The sequence below is a fragment of the Impatiens glandulifera genome, chromosome 7 (assembly GCF_907164915.1).
Source record: "Impatiens glandulifera chromosome 7, dImpGla2.1, whole genome shotgun sequence".
Lineage (NCBI taxonomy): Eukaryota > Viridiplantae > Streptophyta > Magnoliopsida > Ericales > Balsaminaceae > Impatiens > Impatiens glandulifera.
In genome coordinates, this window is record NC_061868.1 from 2,337,670 (window position 1) to 2,357,104 (window position 19,435).

At 25.9% G+C, this 19,435-nt stretch overlaps 2 protein-coding genes across 3 annotated transcripts; one reads left to right on the forward strand and one right to left on the reverse strand.

Moving 5' to 3' along the window:
- The first annotated feature begins 638 nt into the window (after positions 1-638).
- On the forward strand, positions 639-7,857 carry LOC124910638. Of its 2 annotated transcripts, XM_047451308.1 has the most exons (10): positions 639-916; positions 1,086-1,211; positions 1,841-1,928; positions 3,173-3,258; positions 3,349-3,564; positions 6,223-6,395; positions 6,577-6,735; positions 7,238-7,321; positions 7,399-7,453; positions 7,543-7,857. In XM_047451308.1, exons 1-10 carry the CDS (start codon positions 806-808, stop codon positions 7,687-7,689), a joined length of 1,245 nt encoding a protein of 414 aa, XP_047307264.1. In that variant the 5' UTR covers positions 639-805; the 3' UTR covers positions 7,690-7,857. The 2 variants fall into 2 exon arrangements, with proteins under 2 accessions (XP_047307264.1, XP_047307265.1); XM_047451309.1 differs by lacking the exons at positions 639-916; positions 1,086-1,211 and adding an exon at positions 1,251-1,384 and having other exon boundaries at positions 1,833-1,928.
- A 1,637-nt stretch (positions 7,858-9,494) lies between these two features.
- LOC124944905 lies at positions 9,495-11,161 on the reverse strand. The gene is made up of 3 exons (XM_047485254.1): positions 11,086-11,161; positions 10,479-10,991; positions 9,495-10,027 (listed from the first exon to the last, which is right to left on the reverse strand). The coding sequence occupies exons 1-3, from the start codon at positions 11,159-11,161 to the stop codon at positions 9,495-9,497; spliced, it is 1,122 nt and encodes a 373-aa protein (XP_047341210.1).
- Positions 11,162-19,435: the final 8,274 nt, after the last annotated feature.

Sequence of the window (19,435 nt, forward strand, 5' to 3'; positions counted from 1 at the left end):
TTTTATTTTAGTAAAGGTATTCGTGAAACGGTCTATTAATATTTTTATTTATTACTCGTATCATTATAATACCTATAATTTTTTTAATCTCAGGAAAAAAAAATCTAAGATTATCCTTTGCGAATAAGAAATAAAAATTTATTAGAAAAGATTTTACAATCAAAACGTTAAATATTACACAATTAGAAATCAATAAACATTAAATTACATTATATGACTGAACTAATAAGAAAATGTGGAAACTAAATCCATATTAAGAAAAAAAAAATATTTCAACACAAATAAACCAACTAAAAACAACATGACCCTATTTTTGGAAATGCAAGATTTTGAAACTTAATATTTGTTTGAACTATTTTTTTTTTCTAAATTAAAATTATCTCATTCCATTCTTGATTTAAATGAAATAATCTTAATTAATTTAATAATATTTTATTTTAAGGTTTAAATCCAGATCCAAATATTTCCAGACCCATAAATGTCTGATTTTTACATTCAAATTTGAAGGAAACCAATACGAGTCAACACACGAGTCACGAGATTACGATAATCGGAGCTAGCAAAATGAACGGCTTAGATTGATGGTAGAGATTGGGAATCGTCACCACCATCTGATTATCTATTAGGGTGAACATGATGATGATTCATAGGCAATATCGGCGGATATAAAAGTATCATCAGTTCTCAGAGAGAAGATCCAAGCGGTGGGATTCTTGGATTTCTATCTTCTTCTCTTGCGTACGACCTAGTACAGAGAAGCAGATAGGGAACGAAGAAGAAGAAGAAGTGAATCCCGGAAGAGATCATGTCTCTGTCATGCGTTAAAATGTCCGAAGAAGTTTGGTTAACATGTCTTACTCACGCATTGTCTACTGAGTCAGAAGAGATCATGGGTCTTCTTCTTGGTGACATTCAGGTGATCTGATTCTTATTATGAAAGTTGCTTTCTTTGGGTGATTTCTTTTCAATTTTATCATTTCCTTGAATCAACCATGTCCATAGAATGTGATTTCATTTCCTTAATTCATTGGGTTATCTTTTCCCATTAATCTTGATTTGTTTGTTTATGATCTTGGTTATTTCAGCACTCCAAAGGTGGGAAGGTCACAGCACTAATATGGGCAGCATTGCCACAGCCACGATCAGATCGACAGAAGGATCGAGTGGAGACTAATCCTGAACAGTTGACTGCTGCCTCTGTTGAAGCAGAGATATCCTTTTAATGTTTCTTTGTCATGTTTTAAATTTGTCTTTTAGGGTTTCAAATCAATCTCATTAATATTTTTGGACCAAATGTTGTTCAACCTGCTAGACATGTAGATATTCTTTCTATTACACAGGGTTCTTGCTTGCTTGGAGTATGTTACTCATAACTACATTTAAGGTTTCTACATAGTTTATTTTTTTATCTCCATCCAGATGTAATGTCTATTCGAGTTTGTTTGATATTGATTTTTTTTTTCACAAAAGTAAATCATTTTTCCCTCAAAATTTTTGTTTGATTTCAGTTGATGATTTGAATGATTTGAATGATTGATGATGAGATAGTAGTCTATTTGGATTAAATCCAAATAATATACATCAAACAAGCACTTCAGCAATTACGTTTTTGTAAGAGAATGTCAACTTTATAAATAGGAGAAAGAGGAACATGAGGATCGTTCATTGATATACATAAAACTGGAAAACAGGAAAGAAGGAAACAAATACAGGAGTTAAAATTCTATAAGTTAAAAGTAGTCCATCAATTGGAAATGCCATTTAATTAATTAAGTTAAATTACTTTTGAAGTTTAGAAATGTATGCGATCTTTGATATTGTACAATTAACAGAATAGCACAGAATGACATTTGCCACTGGAAGAATGACCAGAGTAATTGGTTGGTATCATTCACATCCACACATCACCGTGCTTCCTTCGCATGTTGGTACGTGTAAACTAGTTGTTAAATATTTTGTTGTTTATCTAAATCTGTACTTGCTAGAGACTGATGAGTGCTAATAATGTCTAAATCATTTTAATTTCTTACTTTATCAAAAGTATTATTATTTTTTTATGTTTTAAATTATTAGAACTTGAGATGAACTATAAATCCTCTCCATAAATGGATATCTCTATGAGATCCCTAAATTGTAGGAATTAGTTGTGGTTACCTTATAAGATATCATATTATAGAATATGAATAATTATCTGATTTTATAATGTAAGAATGGAAGCACATAGTCAAACTAAACATAGGCTATTCATGATGATTAGCATTAATTGAATATTAAAGAACTTATTGACTGTTAATTGATTTTGAATGAAGAAAAAATGATAGTTAAGAGCCTGTGTGTCTGTTTGTGAGGTCACTGTGCGAATTGAATGTTACTTTATTAATAACACCTGCAAATCAACTTTACATCAGTATTATATGACTTACTGAACGTTACTTTATTGATAACATTGCAGTTAATATTATTATGCTCGTGCATCGCAAAAGCTTTGTTTAGAAATTATGTCACGTGTGTAAAATTTCAATCTTTTTAAAATGTAGGGTATAAAGATGACATGTAAATTAAGTTTAGTTAATTACATGTCTTATGAATTTGAAGGCTGTTTCAATTTTCCGTGAGGGAAGGGTGGATTTAGTTCAGTCAATTTTAAGGATATATACAATATCTCGTACAAGTTCAGGACCATTACAAGTTACTTGTCAAGTACTTTTTTCAAATATCTCATCTCACAAACTTTCTGCAATCTAAATTGGGAGGGAGTTTTAGTTACACATGAGGTGGGAGACGGGAGGAAACATATCAATTTGCAATAGGCTTGTAAGAGACAATTCTATTAGTCTATAAACACAGAATAAACAATTTCATTTGGCATAATGAACCGAGTGGTTTGGCAACACATGTTTTCGCCAACACTATTACTGCAAAAATAATTGGAAATACATATTTTATTACATTAAGAACTTGGGAGGTGGAGATGTTGCATTATCACTATTTTCTTTATTTTTGTTTTTTTATTAACTTCATGTACTTGCATTAATGACTTTCATTACTGAGTAAGATTGTTCATGGCTATTTAATTTTCTGCTTTATCTCAACATTTTTTTGAGTTAATAATTTGCTGCCTCATTTATGCAAATCATGTAAAATGTATTTTGCTACCTTTTGTTGACCGCAGATGTTCGAACTCAAGCAATGTATCAGCTTCTAGACTCTGGCTTCATTGGATTGATATTTTCTTGTTACAGTGAAGATGCACACAAGGTTTGTAGTTTTGATGATTAATTTGTCGGCAAGCAATTGGCCAGAGGATTTTAGCATTCAGTTCTGGATAACATGTTAGGAATTATTCAGGTTGGAAGAATCCAGGTTATTGCTTTTCAGTCCTTGGATGGCAAGCAAAGTCAAATGTTGAGAGCAGTTCCAGTTTCCTCGGCAAACAAAGAGGTGGTCATCGACCTTGAATCATCCTTGAGTTCTTTAGAAAATGTGTCTACGAGACTTGGCTCTGGAAAGGAAGAAATTCTTGAAGAAGATACTGGTGATTCTAAAGCTGCCAGACTATTTAAGGTGAATTCATATTGCTTAATTTCTTTTTGGCTAAATAAGAATTAGCTGATCTACAAAAGTACATCATCAATTTGAATAAGCACGAGAACCATTAACAAGGTGCGTAGAGCTTTTAATCAATTGACTGAACTATTCTATTTTGCAGGGAAGTTAATGGTTCTTGTTGTTGATTAAGGAAAAGTGTATAGATGCATTGTGAAATACTCTTACCATTTCAGAATCCAATGTTCAAAAGTAGTTTTGAGAATAATCATGTCTTCATCTTCTTAGATGTGATTGTCCATTTGTTAGGCTGTTTTTGATAAAACTGAAAATTAAATGTTTGAATTTTAATTGTTGAATTAGTAAATGAAGAATAAATGGCAAAGAAACCAAATATAAACATGTGAATTTAAGTAACTGATATATAAGTTGATTTGATCAATTGTGGAACTAATATCGGAAAAGTAGTTAAAAAATGTTACCGTGTAAATACTATTTTTTTCCATTATAATAATGTTTTACATGGTTTAGAGTTGTCTTTGAAAGTTCTTACAACATTACCGTGTGAAGTCATTTACAACTTTTTGAATTATGCCTGATTTTCTTATTTGAATTATTTTGCTTAATTTAGGCAAATAATTTAGATAACAATTGTCAAATGAACTTAATTTATTTAAGCTGTATTTAGATGAAGTGATAAGATATGTTATCAAACCCTAACAGAAGATTAACATTGAACCAAATATTTCAGTCGAAACTATTTACTCATGGTCTCCCTTCTAACTCTACTAACCCACCTGTTTATACTAATTTTTCTTACTATTTCTGATATTCTTGATTAAGCACATCTAATTTAGCTCATGAAACTTAGGCTCCCTTATTTAGCCAATTTAATTAACTTTGGAGTTTAGGATGGAGAAAGAAAGAGATGATTTTGATATTATTTTCATAATAGGTTATACATATTTAATCAAGTTTAGGAGTTGTTTTTTCTTAATTATGATAAATCAGAATCCCTACAATATCACACTAATATATTCTAATTTCCTATAAGTTATCCTAAAATATCTCAACTAATATATTCTAATACATATAAGTTAAAATAAAATAAAAATAGATTTCCACACTTCTCCTCTAGGCATCATATTCAAACCAAGGAGAGAAGTACTTGATTCAATTAGAAAATGAGGGGCTTTGAGGACAATCACCAAACAGATGTGGTTGATGTGAAGACTCCAGACAGAGAGGCATCTTGGCGTCCGCTAGATTGACATAGTCAATGTTGAAATTTTGTAGAAGTAAGACAATTCAGTTTTTGCCTGTGATGCCAAAACTAAATGAGTGACTTTGAAGACAATCACCATATCATAGATCGATGTTGAGACTCTTGTAGAGAGGTGTCGTGGAGTGTTTGCAAAGAGGCTGTCGCTAGATTAATAATAGTTACAAAGTTGACCAAGACTAAATTGGGTTGTTAATTTTTATATAACTGCTCAAAAATAGGCTTGAATCTTTACAAGTTACGAGCTCGGAGTTAAATTGGGCTTAATGATCTGTGGAGAACGGGAATGAGTGAGTTTTTTTAGTTTTTTTTTTCTTCTCTTCTCTATTTTTTTAATAGTTGAAATGTAGGAATACTAAAATTACTCCAACAAATCTACTTTTTGCAATAATCAACTAGTGAGAAGAAGCGAAGTTCGACATCACCTACACCCTCTAATAGTCTAGCATTACCATCAAGATCCTGTCACACTAGACATTGATGCTGCACAGAACTCACCTACTACATAAAATCGTATGTTTTGGGCCTTAGAGTTTGTTTATATTTTTAGTATTTATTTCAATAGATAAGAAAAATGGGAAGATTTTTTTTTTCAGACAATCGTCACTTAAGACTCAAACAAGTCAATTTTTTAGCATTACTCTTTGTCAAAATTAACAGACCAATTCAGTCTAAGTCTACTTTTCAACAATTAAAGATTTGACATCACCCCCTCAGAATATCTATTGTCTTGCCTCTGCAACTCTTCAGTGCCGACTGCCGACTATATCTAACAAACGCCGCTATACAGAAACTCATGAAACGAGAGTCTCGACATTGACATATACTAACATTCTTTTTGAGTATATCAAATTTGAGTTTTCTAACTCATTTTATCTTCATATTCAATCAAATTGCTTGTTTCATTTTTCACCTCGGTACTCACCACGCGATAAACTTTTTATTTTATATACCAAATTCAGTATCTTTTGTTATCATCACTCCTGAAGACCTTTATTTTGGTGAATCCTTGGTATCAGATTAAGCTGTTTAAAACTCCTTTCTTCCGTCTCCACTCCAAAACAAACTTACAAAGTGGCTCCAAATAGAATCTAAGTATCTTGATATTTCCCTTCCAATGAAAAATGATCCAAGAATACCATCTGAATCCTTTTACTTCCACTACTTGGTATTTTAGTGTCAAATTAATTTTCTAATCCTTTAAATAATAATCATTTGGAGTAAGATCTTGATCTTTTAGACCATTAAAATACTTCATTGAATGACTAACTGAATGCATATCATTTTACTACATCATACGAGTTTGTAACAGTTTTTCATTTTGTTCTTTTGCTTACCATTCTCTTTCTCCATACAAAGAGTTTATGCCCAATAGCTAATTGGTTGTTATGTAGGGTAGTGGAGGAACATCAGACTTGGGAGGCTTTCTTTTCAGTGCTGATGCGGGCCTAGAAGGGTCAGGAAACTACCAGGCCAATGGCATAGATAGTGCCATTGTTGATTTAGACCCAATGGATATGTCCGATAGCTTGCAAGAAGCATTGCATCGGTCAAATTTGGACATTAGGTAATAAAAGCATGTATTATAGCCCAATTAGAAACATTTTTTTGCCAAATATCTGTTCAGGATGTGGATCCAGATATCATGTCTAAAAAGACAACTTAGTCAAGACACACATTAAATTTTTTATTGATACTCTTTTTCTTGAAAATGTTACAGAAATACTCAGATTCATGTTATCTTGCAGTGGTGCAGAATTTGTGAGGAAGGAAATCCCTCTCGATGTCATGCCAACTTCATCTCTTGTCAAGTTTGATAGTCCTTTAGATTCGTTTACATATTTGCAGCGTGTCTTATATGAAGAAGAGCAAACAGCATATAACCAGGCTATCTTACAGAATACGAGGTCTGTTAACTTGCATTTTGGATAACTTCTTGTACATGAATGCTGTCTGTCAATCACTTTATACACTTGTGTTTTATTAACTATAATACATACTTTTATGAACTTTATAATAGCTTTTATTTTGTCACAATCACGCTTCCATTAGAAATCGTCAAAGTTAAAACCCATTTGGAAACACTTGTTTATGTATCTGGATTTGGAAATTAAATTTAGTCAGAATAGATTCACAAATCTATTATACAAAAACAAGTGTTTTTTTTGGTATAAATATTATTTTCTTGATCATAATCCATATTTGTGTGAATTTGCTTAGTTTGCTATATAGATTTATTTGGATCATGATCCATGTTATTTTTTATAATTGTGATTTTTAACAAACATAACAAATTTTGATTTTTCTAGATGATCCATATGAACAAACATGCATAGCAGATTGGGAACATCCATCCTAACAAGTTCATTTTGATCTTTATTCTTTAAATTTTTGTTGTTTTTACCTTAGGAATGATGGAAAGATGCATCCATTTACATACATTCATCACACATCAACCTACCAGGCTTCACTTTGCAAATTGATGGAATACTGGTGAGACTGATATTTGTCATTTTCTTTATTTTATGATCATCAATTTGTTCATCTCGGGTTTCCTTTTCCTGTTTTAGCTTGGCTCCAGCCATCAGCGCTCTTCAAGACCGTTTGAAAGAAAATGAATTACGGGTTTGGAACTGTCTTGTTAACTAACTGTTAGTATTTTTTAGCCTTTGGAAAAATAACTGAATTCTTCTAATTTTATTTCAAAAAATCAGTTGGCTATTCTTGACGAGGAATCCAAGGTTCTGGAGAAGGAAGTCACGATCAGAGGCAAGGATCGTGGTTTAGGTTCTCCTCAGGGAAGTTCTCCGGTTAATCATAGTTCTAGTCCTGGAAGAAGCCGAAGCAGAAAAGGTTACTAGGGAAAACTCGAGACTTTAGAAACCGGTTTTGGCCTTTTTTGTGATTTTGGACTTTTACATTGGCTTCTTTAGCTTGTAAAAATGTCAGTATAGTTTACCTTGTGTCAAAGTTTAAAACTAATGAAACCACTTTGTTTTGAAATTGTGAAATATATATATATATATATATATATATATATATATATATATATATATATACTTAAATTATTATTATTATTATTAGAAGTTTTAGTATATTTTTTAAATTTAGAAATATGTATTTCAAATTTAGAAAACATTCAAGCCAAAATGATTTAGTGAATGGAACTCTTAGCAATAAGATACTAGAAATAATTGTTATTTTTTTAAAATTATTTAATTTAATATAATATATATATATATATATATATATATATATATATATATATTTGTATTTACTATAGTCTTGTCTCAAATTTTTAAATTAAGAAATACAAATAAAACATTATCATCTTGTTTAAGTTTATTTTGAAAAAGTTTTTACATGGAAGTGGATGATATTTACATTATCTATCTGAAAAAAGAAAATTAATTAGGATATGATTGAAAGTGGATAATTGTAATTATAAGTTCAATGTAGAAAGTATTATGATAATAATTTTAACAAATATATATAAACATGTTACATTAAATTTATTTATTTATTATCTTATTTTCTTTTTTATATCAACAAATATATATAAACATGTTACATTAAATTTATTTTCTTACTAAAGTTTACTGTTAATTTTTGTATTTAAAACATATTAAATTATTATAATTTATATAATTTATTAATAATATTAAAATAAAATATAATTTATCTAAAAATATATTAATCAAAATATAAATAGTTATTAAATATAATAATTAAAAATACTAATTAATAATGACATAAGAATTTGTAATAAAAAATAAAATTAAAAGAATAGTTTAAAAAAAAAATGCTTAGAACGTTAAGAGATTACCGTAACGTTTATTCCACAACGTTACTATTATGATATATTAGATGTCACTTAAAAAAATCGGTGTAGTCGGTCGGTGAGGGGTAGTGTCGCTCGCGTATCACCCTGATGAATCTTAATTAATGAGCTCGTTAATACTGTTTTTATTTTTGGTTATGTTTTTTCATTAGTTAGCATTTTAACTTGTTTTTAATGCTATTTTATAAATGATTAAACCTAGTGTTGGGTAATATTTTAATCACTATTTTTATTGTTAGACTTAAATAACTCTTATAGTAACTTTCTTTCAAAAATAAAATTAGTTTATAAAATGTTAAAAAATAAAATCAGAACTTATTATATCATCGCCTCTTCTATTCATTGAACAAAATTACAATTCTTTATTTTAAACACAAAACAATAAACATATACTATTTTTTTTTATAACTAAACATCAATAATCTATACCATTTATATTACTTATATCTTCTCACATTTTATAAAATATATAACTTGTATCTATAACAAATTCATATATATACAAAAACACGAAAATTTGTGGACTTCAATCAATTATTCAAAGCAACCCATTTTCAGCCCAATATATTTATTGTATTTAAAATTCAATTTGATCTTTGATCAATAAAATTAAGCAGACATATCTGTTTACATTTCAATTTTAGTAGAACCTTAACTTGTTTTAATGCTGTGATAAGGTTTAGAAGTAATACAAACAAAGAAAAAATATTAAACTAGCCATTGACCAATCATATACCCAACATTTCCACCTTTACAACAAAAGAAGGATTTTAAGTTTATTGTTTATATATAATATTTGTGAAATCAATTAACTATAAGATTAACTTAGTTTAAGAATTTACGTACACCAACCAACCGAACATCATCAATCACCGGTCCACAAAGTGAACCGGAGCTATCACTCTTTGTTGTGTAGAATGTGCTCGAGAATCGAATTCGAGTCCTATAAGATACTGCAATGAACCGAAACTTAGACCGCTTGAATCCACCGGTTCCCTTTGAAACATAAGGGACTTGTACTTTAATTTTCCCAGCAAACGCCTCCACAACGAGAGATCCTTCACACATGTTTCTTGCATCACCAATAGCGAAGCTGAGTACATATTCCTTTCCGGGTCTAGTTCTAACGATTTGGGATATCACACTCTCTTTTCCCCCAACAAGTTCAATTGCGCGTTTTCCCTTGGGAACAACAAAATGGTTGGAGTCGATGTATTTAACTGCCTTTAACGATTCGATTATCCAGCCGGGCAATGGGCAATGATCGTCTTCGATGTTTGGAGGGATTAACACTCCCCATGATGATTTTGGAAAGATGTATGGCCCTTCTTCAAAGTTGGCATTTTTCAACATGTTTGCTACAAAATTTAACCAAGACAATATTTTAATCTATCAATTTGTTTTTTTGTTCTAAAATTAGTTTTTCATAAGCTAGGCCTCGATCCATCATTGTTTATTTAAAATTGGGTATGCATTTGTAGTATAAATATATAATGAATTAGAAAATAAAATAAACAAATTGTATTTGAATATCTTAGTTCATGAGAATATTTAAATAGGATTTTGGAAGTTTGTGTTTGTTGAATTTTTGACATATAATTGTAATGTTTTTTTATTATATTTTGAAATATAATTGTATGAAATAAATGATATTTTAATGATTTAGTTTAATAATTTAAATGAAATGATTGATGATGATGTCATGATATATTTGACATATATGTGTTTGTGTTATATGTTTTTGAGATAAAATTGTAATTTGTAAGTATTCATTTTGTTTTGTAATATTTAGAGTTCTATGAAAATTACCCTTTAGTCTTCTTGGAGGATGCAAAGCCTTCAAGGCCACCGAATCGATTAATGGGCCGCAGGCCCGATCCTCCTCGATACCCGGGTTATGAATCGAAATCTCGATCTCATTCGACTCCGCCAAGAAAGCCCAAGAATAAGAGTCCCAACCATTGCTACTATACATAGTTTGAATGGGAAGAATCCCCCAATCATTAGCCTCCGAATTGGGCGTAACCGAGACATTCAACTTCTCATCTTGGGCACAAGTTCGGACTGCACTAAACGTAATGGAATAAAAAGTCCCTTTAGTGACCTTCAACTTTTGTCTTATAGATGCTTCATTCCCTAGTCGAACCGAATAGGTCCCTTCGGGGACTATTAGTAACATGTCACCTTGTTTATCACCGTACTTAATGTATTCGACATAACCCGAGATGCGCCAATTTGGAATGGCGTATGAGAATAAAACTCGAGTGCCATTTATTTGAGAAGGGATAGGACCCAATTCAAAATTCCCATTGGGTAAAAGACCTACAATGATCAAAAATAAATATTATATATAACAAACTATATATCAATATTTGTTTATAATCATTTAGTTATTATAAAAATATGTATGAATTACCATCATGAGTTGATAAGGCAACAAGGCAGGTGCAGCTGGAAAGGAACATGAACAATAACACTTTCATCTTTGACATTGTTTGTAGTAGATATGAATAATGAAACAATTTGAAGTTATTTATGCACTCATGTTTCCAAGAAAGCCCTGAGTTTTGGAGGAAATTCCCATAAAACTTGGAGTTCGAAGAACACGACGTCGTTTCCTCCTGTCCTAAATTAAATAACAAATTAACAGATTTCGAGGATTAGGAATATTTTGAATTAAGTGCTTCACTAATCATAATCATAATATTAAGCAAACATAATTAGTATAATTGATTAGTTTTACTTCATGTAGTCAAGATACCAGACAAAGAACCACTAATATATTTAGAGCCCACATGGGGTTACCTTAATTTGTTCATTTGACAATCACATTATTTCTATTTTTGTAAGTTTTATAGTATAGTTTAAACGATAAAAATCGTGTTTAAGAAATTAAATATCACGAGTTCGATTATTTTTAAAAACGTTTTAACAAGTTGAATTAAGATGTAATAACTAAATCGTTCAAAAACATAAAATAAAATATAAAAAAGAAAAAAAAATACCTATTTAGATAATTTGTTAAACTTTTAGGGATCCGAACTATTGAAAGATGTCCATACTAAGTTTGTTTAGCCGCACCTTGATCCGAAGCTCCTAGATCGGTTCCGATCTGGGTTTGAATCAAATATTTTAAAAATTATTCTTTTTAAATATCCTATTTTAGTATTGATTTATTATTATATTATGAAATATACTTTTTTATATATACATTTATATATATAAATCAGTAAATTTAATATAGATAAAACATAATTTAATAATTAAATATATATTCACAATTTTATTAACATTTTTCTATCTAAACTCAAACCAAAATCCAACTCTAAAAAGAGATTTTTCAAATGAAGCCATTTTGCAATTTCCAACAAGACTCTAATTTCTGTCTCCTCTGTGTGAGTGAGTGTTTTCAAAAGCAAACCCATGTGGAGGAGACAACTTAACAAACCAAAAACATCGGATTTTATATCATCCCCATACCTTCCTAGTTCCTTCACTTTGGTCGGCAATAATTTCATTCTTTAATAGTTTTAAAGCTAATTAAAAAAAATATTATCATTTACATGTGCAACTCTTAATTATATATATTAAAATATAGTTGCATTTAATAATTTATATGATTTTTTAAAAAAAATCAATATATATTAAAAATAATAAAAATCGTTTAAGTGCAACGACGACATAAATATAACATAAATAAATATATAAAAAAACGTTACTCGATCGGTTATCGAGCTCGTAAGTCGAACGATTCATTCCCTGAAGGACTCTACCGATTTTCCAGAATGAATCTCAGAAAACATTATAATAATAATAGCATTATGAATTATACGCATCGGAAGAATACGATCAGTGAAAGTTATATGATTTTTGTCCAACCATATAATAGTCAGGACTCACCCTGGGTAAGCTCAACAAACCCACATGCTATGGCAGCTCATGTCAGGGCAACCAAATTAATAAAAAAAAACAGGTTATTTAATTAATTTTATTATTTATTTTAACATAAAAGTGTGTAGAATATTGGTTTAAGATAAAAAAATTAAGTTTGCTTTTATTTGGTTATAGGTTCAAATCTCAAAAAAAAAAAAAAATTTAACAATTAAAAAAATAATCAAGGCAACCAAAATTTGTTCACATTTTTCTACCATAGAATTGGGGCCGAGACTGCAGATAGTCTACCAAAAAATAATTGGGATGACAATTCAATTATGTAGGCTTGCCATATTAGATGCATCAATCCAAAATTTCTAATAACTACTCAAATACACGGGCATCACACAATGAATCCCAATGATACTTCACAAAAGACTCTAGAAACTAGTCATTCATCGACAATACAAAAGTAAGTGAGTTACCGATTCAACCTTCTCATGACATATACGACTAACCATAATAAAATCTTTTTTCATGCACATATCATCTGTAAGAATTCCATCGTGAATAACGCTCCATCCAAAGAACGAGATATTGGATGAAATCTTTGACTCCCAAAGTTTCTCCTAACAAAAACTATATGAACTCATCTTAACAAACAACTTGTAACAATGCCCTACATGAAAATTATCAATGTCTTGCCAACGCATAACGTCTTGTTCAGATGGGGACACTTGTTTGTGTCTTACCAAAAGTAAAATTCTATTATGATACGAACTCTCAATAATGTTTAATCTCCTTCTATATCTAATTCGGATAGCGAAATCACTAGATCGATGATCAAACATGTCCTTAATTATGGTATTTCTATATATAGAAATGGAAGCAAGTTCAAGATACGTCGTATATAGACTTTTGACACTACACCAACTGTTGTCCCAAAAAATAATTGAATAACCATTCTCCACAATGAATCCTGTTTGCTCACGAAAAGTTTTCCACATAGAATAAATTCCCCTCCAAATGCTACACCCCACTGAATAATTAGACATTTTTGTGAACCAACCAAACCAATCGTAATCATAATTACATTTGATCATCGATGCCCAAAGACTATTTGGTTCTGTTGCAAATCTATAACATCATTTTGATAGAAGAGCCTTATTAAAAAAAATAAAATCTCGAATATCCAAACATCATTGATCTTTAAAACATTTAACCTTATCACAACTAACTAAATGACAAAATGATGAGTTATAGAATCCCCATAGAAATTTACACATTATTCTCTCAATTTTCACCATTACAATCTTGGATAGAATAAATAATGAAATCATATATGTGGCATAAATGACAACACACTCTTAATAATGATTAACCGACCCCCTTTGAGATTATTTTACTTTTCAATCTAGACAATTTACATTCTATTTGAGTGATAATCGGATCTCAAAAGACTTTGGATCGTAATTTAGCACCCAATAACATACCAATGTATGTTGATGGAAGATCATCAATTCTAAACTCCAACACATTTGTCAACATCATCATTCTTTTATTCGAAACATGATATGAGAAAAAAAGTATGACTTATTAAGATTCACTTGAAGATCGAAACATGCACTGAATACTCATAAAATATCCCATAAGTGTTTAAAATTCCTGTAAATAGCCTGAACCATGCAGAGCGTGTCATAAGTGAAAAAATGTGATATAAAAAAAAGATATCTTTTTGACCCACAACTCACTCCACAGATTAGTCCTGAATTTTCTACTAACGATATCATTTTTGAGAGAGTTTCCATAACAATAACAAACAAGAAAAGAGAGAGTGGATCACCCTGTCTAATTCCTTGAGAACTCTTGAAAAATTACTGAGAACTACCATTAACAATGACAGAAAACTTAGTCGTCGAGAGAAAATCTAATTCACTCAATCAATTTCACACTCATTCTCATTCTGCCCATTACATCAAATAAAAACTCTAAATTGATGTGATCATAAACATTTTTTATGTCTAAATTGACAAAAATACATTTGTCACCTCTTTAATTAGCTAAGTCAATACACTCATTGGCTATTTATACATCATCATATATTTTACTACATTTAAGGAACGTCATATGATGATTAGATAAGATTGTCTCTAATACCTTTCTCAATCTGTTAAATAAATATTTTAAGACAATTTTATAGAAATATGAAATGAGATTGATAAGTCTAAAATAATTTATATGTTATTTTGGTTTGCTTAATTATAATTTCTAATATTTTATTTGAATTGAATGGAAATTAAACTGTTTAAGAAAAATAGAGATTGAAAGTCGAAAATACAAATTTAGCTTACAATTTAATATTAATTTGAGATAAAGAAAATCATTCAAATGAATGTTAACCTAGTTTCTAACAAGTACTAAGTTCATATTAACTGTTAATCGATTGTTTTATTGTATATTTTTAATATATTTATCAAATTTTAGTATTGTTATATGAAAACAAGAAAACATATGTATATGTATGAAATAATAAAATAAATGATTTTCTTAATAAAATATAATGAAATTTTTCATTCCCATTATCTTTACAACAATCTCATAATCTATATTATATATAATTTAAAATAATTTTTCATTTTAAAAACTTTTGTTTTTAAGATATTGGGAATAAAAAATATAATATTTTAATTAATAAAATAATATAAAACTTAAAATATATAATAAATATTACAATTTATTTAAATTATAAATATAAAACTTATTTTCAAATAAAATTTGTTTTATTGCTGAAATAAATTTTCATTAATAAAAATAAATTTACAAATTAAATAAAAATTTGTTTTATAATTTTATTAAAAAAATAAACAAATAAATAAATTTTAAAATTAATAAAATATAATTTTTTTATAAATTTTTTTTTATTTCAATTTATTATATATAATATATATATATATATATATATATATATATATATATATATATATATATATATATATATATATATATATATTATATCACTATTACTTTTATAGTGATTTGAATTATCATTAACAAGTTCAAAATCTTTATGTAACAAAACAAAAAAAATATAAAATAAATATAAAAGAATTTAAAGCCTAATTATTAAAAATTATAATATAAATGTTAGGATTGATTTAAGTTATAAATATAAAATTAAAAATGTACTTTATGTTAAAACATCAATTATAAATAAATGTGAGAATTTATTTAAGTTATAAATATTAAAAATATATTATGTGAAAACATTAATTATAATTATTTGATATTTATTATATAAATATTAATTAAAAACATATATTTAAACAATAATATAAAAATTATATAGGAATAATGTAAATAAAACTTAAAATTTAATGTCATTTGTTATTATTATAATAAAAAATATTGTAATGATAAATATTTTTTTAAAATTTGAAAATAACTAATTTTTAATCATTAAAATATATGTTAAAAAAAATTATTTATTTAAAATAAATTTAATTTTTTTTAAATTTATTATTTTTTATTATTATAAATATATAAAATTATAATAATAAATTTTCTTAAAAATTTAAAATAAATTTAATTTTTTCAATATTAAAAATAAAACTTATATCAACAAAATAATATGAAAATAAAGGAAATAAACCAAATATAACATTAAATTAGATAATATTATTTTTTGTTTTAATTGTAAAAATTATTCAAAAGTGTTTTTTAGATTTTTTTAGTTTTTAACTTAAATATATTTATATCTATAAAATACAAAAAATAATTATTAATATATTACTTGTATAATTTATTTAAAAGTGTTTTTTTAGTTTTTTGAGATGTTTTTTAGTTTTTAATTAAATATATTTATATCTATAAAATATAATAAAAAATTAAATTTATTAATTTATTATAAAATTTATTATTAATATTAAATAATTTATAATTCTATTTTAATATAAAAATGTATAATAATATAATATATCACATTTATTTTATTTAAATACTTTATAATTTAATTTAATTATTATTTCAAAATTTTATTTGATAATATATGTATTTTTGTTCTATTTAATATATATTTATTAAATTCTATTTATATAATAAATATTATATCAAAATTTTAACATTTAAAATATATAATTTATTTTAAATAATAATTTAAAATATTATAATTTTAAAATTTTAAAATAAATAATTTTATCCTAATATTTAATCAATTACATATATATATTAAAATTTTATTTTATATTATATTAATTTTAATAATAAGATATTTTATTAATTTTAAATAACTTTATTAAAATAAATTTTATTTTTTATTTTGAAAAAAAATATTAATTAATTAAATATTAGGATACAAATTATTATATTTCAAAATATAAAAAATAATTTTTTGTTATAATTATATAAAAGTGTAATGATAAATGTTGTTAAAATTTTAAATTAACTAGTTTTTTTAATTATTAGGTATTTTTATAAAATGATAATGTAAAACAAAATATATTTTATTAATGAAAGTTGAAAAAAAAGTAAATTAAAAATTAAATTTAATTAATATTTCTTATAATATATTATGTAATATTGTTTCTATATTTATATCTATAAAATACAAAAAAATAATTATTAATATATTACTTGTATAAATTATTTAAAAGTGTTTTTTAGTTTTTTGAGATGTTTTTTAGTTTTTAATTAAATATATTTATATCTATAAAATATAATAAAAAATTAAATTTATTAATTTATTATAAAATTTATTATTAATATTAAATAATTTATATTCTATTTTAATATAAAAATGTATAATAATATAATATATCACATTTATTTTATTTAAATACTTTATAATTTAATTTAATTATTATTTCAAAATTTTATTTGATAATATATGTATTTTTGTTCTATTTAATATATATTTATTAAATTCTATTTATATAATAAATATTATATCAAAATTTTAACATTTAAAATATATAATTTATTTTAAATAATAATTTAAAATATTATAATTTTTAAATTTTAAAATAAATAAGTTTATCCTAATATTTAATCAATTACATATATATATTAAAATTTTATTTTATATTATATTAATTTTAATAATAAGATATTTTATTAATTTTAAATAACTTTATTAAAATAAATTTTATTTTTTATTTTGAAAAAAAATATTAATTAATTAAATATTAGGATACAAATATTTAATTAACTAAATATTATGATACAAATTATTATATTTCAAAATATAAAAAATAATTTTTTGTTATAATTATATAAAAGTGTAATGATAAATGTTGTTAAAATTTTAAATTAACTAGTTTTTTTTAATTATTAGGTATTTTTATAAAATGATAATGTAAAACAAAATATATTTTATTAATGAAAGTTGAAAAAAAAGTAAATTAAAAATTAAATTTAATTAATATTTCTTTTAATATATTATGTAATATTGTTTCTATAATTCTTTAGTATTAATTTTTTAAAATTTATTATTTGTTATAAATAGTTTCTATAAATACTCATTAATTATAATTAAAAATTAAATAAATAATTATTATACATATAATATATTTATATATTTGTATTAGTATTCATTTTTAAATGGTTTTAATAAATTAATAATATTCTAAAAAAATTATTTATTTAACAATTTATTAAAAAACAAGATGAAACAAATTCTTTGTAAATAAAACTTTAAATTTAGATACTTTTGTATACCTAAATATACAGTCGTTAGTTTGAAAAAAAAAAAAATTTAAACTAATATAAATATAAATAAATAAATAAATAAAGAAAGAAAAGGTACGTAAATCTCTATAACCATAACCACCAAAAGCTAAGACTTAAAAAAAAGCTGTAAATCTTTTTATTATTTATAATATATATACACAGATGTAAGTGGTTATTTTAAAATTAATTATAAAAATAAATAATTTTAAAAAATAAAATAAAGAAAGTATGATAATAATATATTTGTAACATGCTATATGGTAGAAAAAGAGCACTGTTTTTTAAAAAATCGTAACAACTCACAACTGTTACTAATACTCTTTCTCCCTCACTCTCACTTTCGTTTCTGCCTTGCTCCGCTGCTGTTCCTGCCCCAAAAGGTTAGTTCTCTTTCTTTTTTCTTCAATTTTTCTTTTGTGGCTTAATTCTTCCTTTGCATATTGATTTATATTCTTCTTTTGCAGGTCCACGGTTTCTTCTATTCTTCTTCCGCTTCGCTGCTGTTTGACGCATCCGAGCCACCGTTCATCAAGTGAGTTTGTTAGATTAACTTTTATTATCGGGTTATATAACCATATCTTAAATTATGTTATATAATCATAGGTTAGATTATCTAACATATTGATTTATATTAGATTATATATTTGTAATCTATCTAATTTCGTTCTTTATTTAATAACTTTGATAAATTAGTATTTTCAATTATTAATTTTCAATCCGAATTTTGACATATAAGTTATTGGATTTTGACAAATAAATTATTGAATTATTCGAATTTGAATATTAGATTAAGTTATACTAAAATCTCTAACCATATATATATATATATAAAGGTTGTAACGCCTGTAAATTTCTATAACCGAAAGCTAAGACTTTTTAAAAAAAAAAAAATAGTCTTGACATGTGTGTCGTAAATCTTTTTATTATTTATAAAATATATAATTTTTTTATAAAATATGTCATTTGATCTGCAATAGGTTTGCAATAATGCGTATTATTAATATTACAAAAATTTGGCGATAAATATGTATTAGTGCAAAAATTATTGCATTATAAAACAAAGAATTTCTTCCCGAGAGTTGAAAAATAATTATAAAATATGACATTCGATCCATAATAAAATTTACAATATTACGTATTATTGATATTGCGAAGATTATAAAAAAAAA

What these genes read in the sequence shown, in the direction of transcription:
- LOC124910638 (XM_047451308.1), top strand. Translation starts at nt 806, where the DNA reads ATGTCTCTGTCATGCGTTAAAATGTCCGAAGAAGTTTGGTTAACATGT. An exon ending in CTGCCTCTGTTGAAGCAGAG is followed by an intron (nt 1,212 to 1,840) that starts ATATCCTTTTAA and finishes ACAGAATAGCAC; the next exon opens with AGAATGACATTTGCCACTGG. An exon ending in GCTATCTTACAGAATACGAG is followed by an intron (nt 6,736 to 7,237) that starts GTCTGTTAACTT and finishes TTTTTACCTTAG; the next exon opens with GAATGATGGAAAGATGCATC.
- LOC124944905 (XM_047485254.1), bottom strand. Translation starts at nt 11,161, where the DNA reads ATGTCAAAGATGAAAGTGTTATTGTTCATGTTCCTTTCCAGCTGCACC. An exon ending in TGCCTTATCAACTCATGATG is followed by an intron (nt 10,992 to 11,085) that starts GTAATTCATACA and finishes TGATCATTGTAG; the next exon opens with GTCTTTTACCCAATGGGAAT. An exon ending in TCCTCCAAGAAGACTAAAGG is followed by an intron (nt 10,028 to 10,478) that starts GTAATTTTCATA and finishes TAAATTTTGTAG; the next exon opens with CAAACATGTTGAAAAATGCC.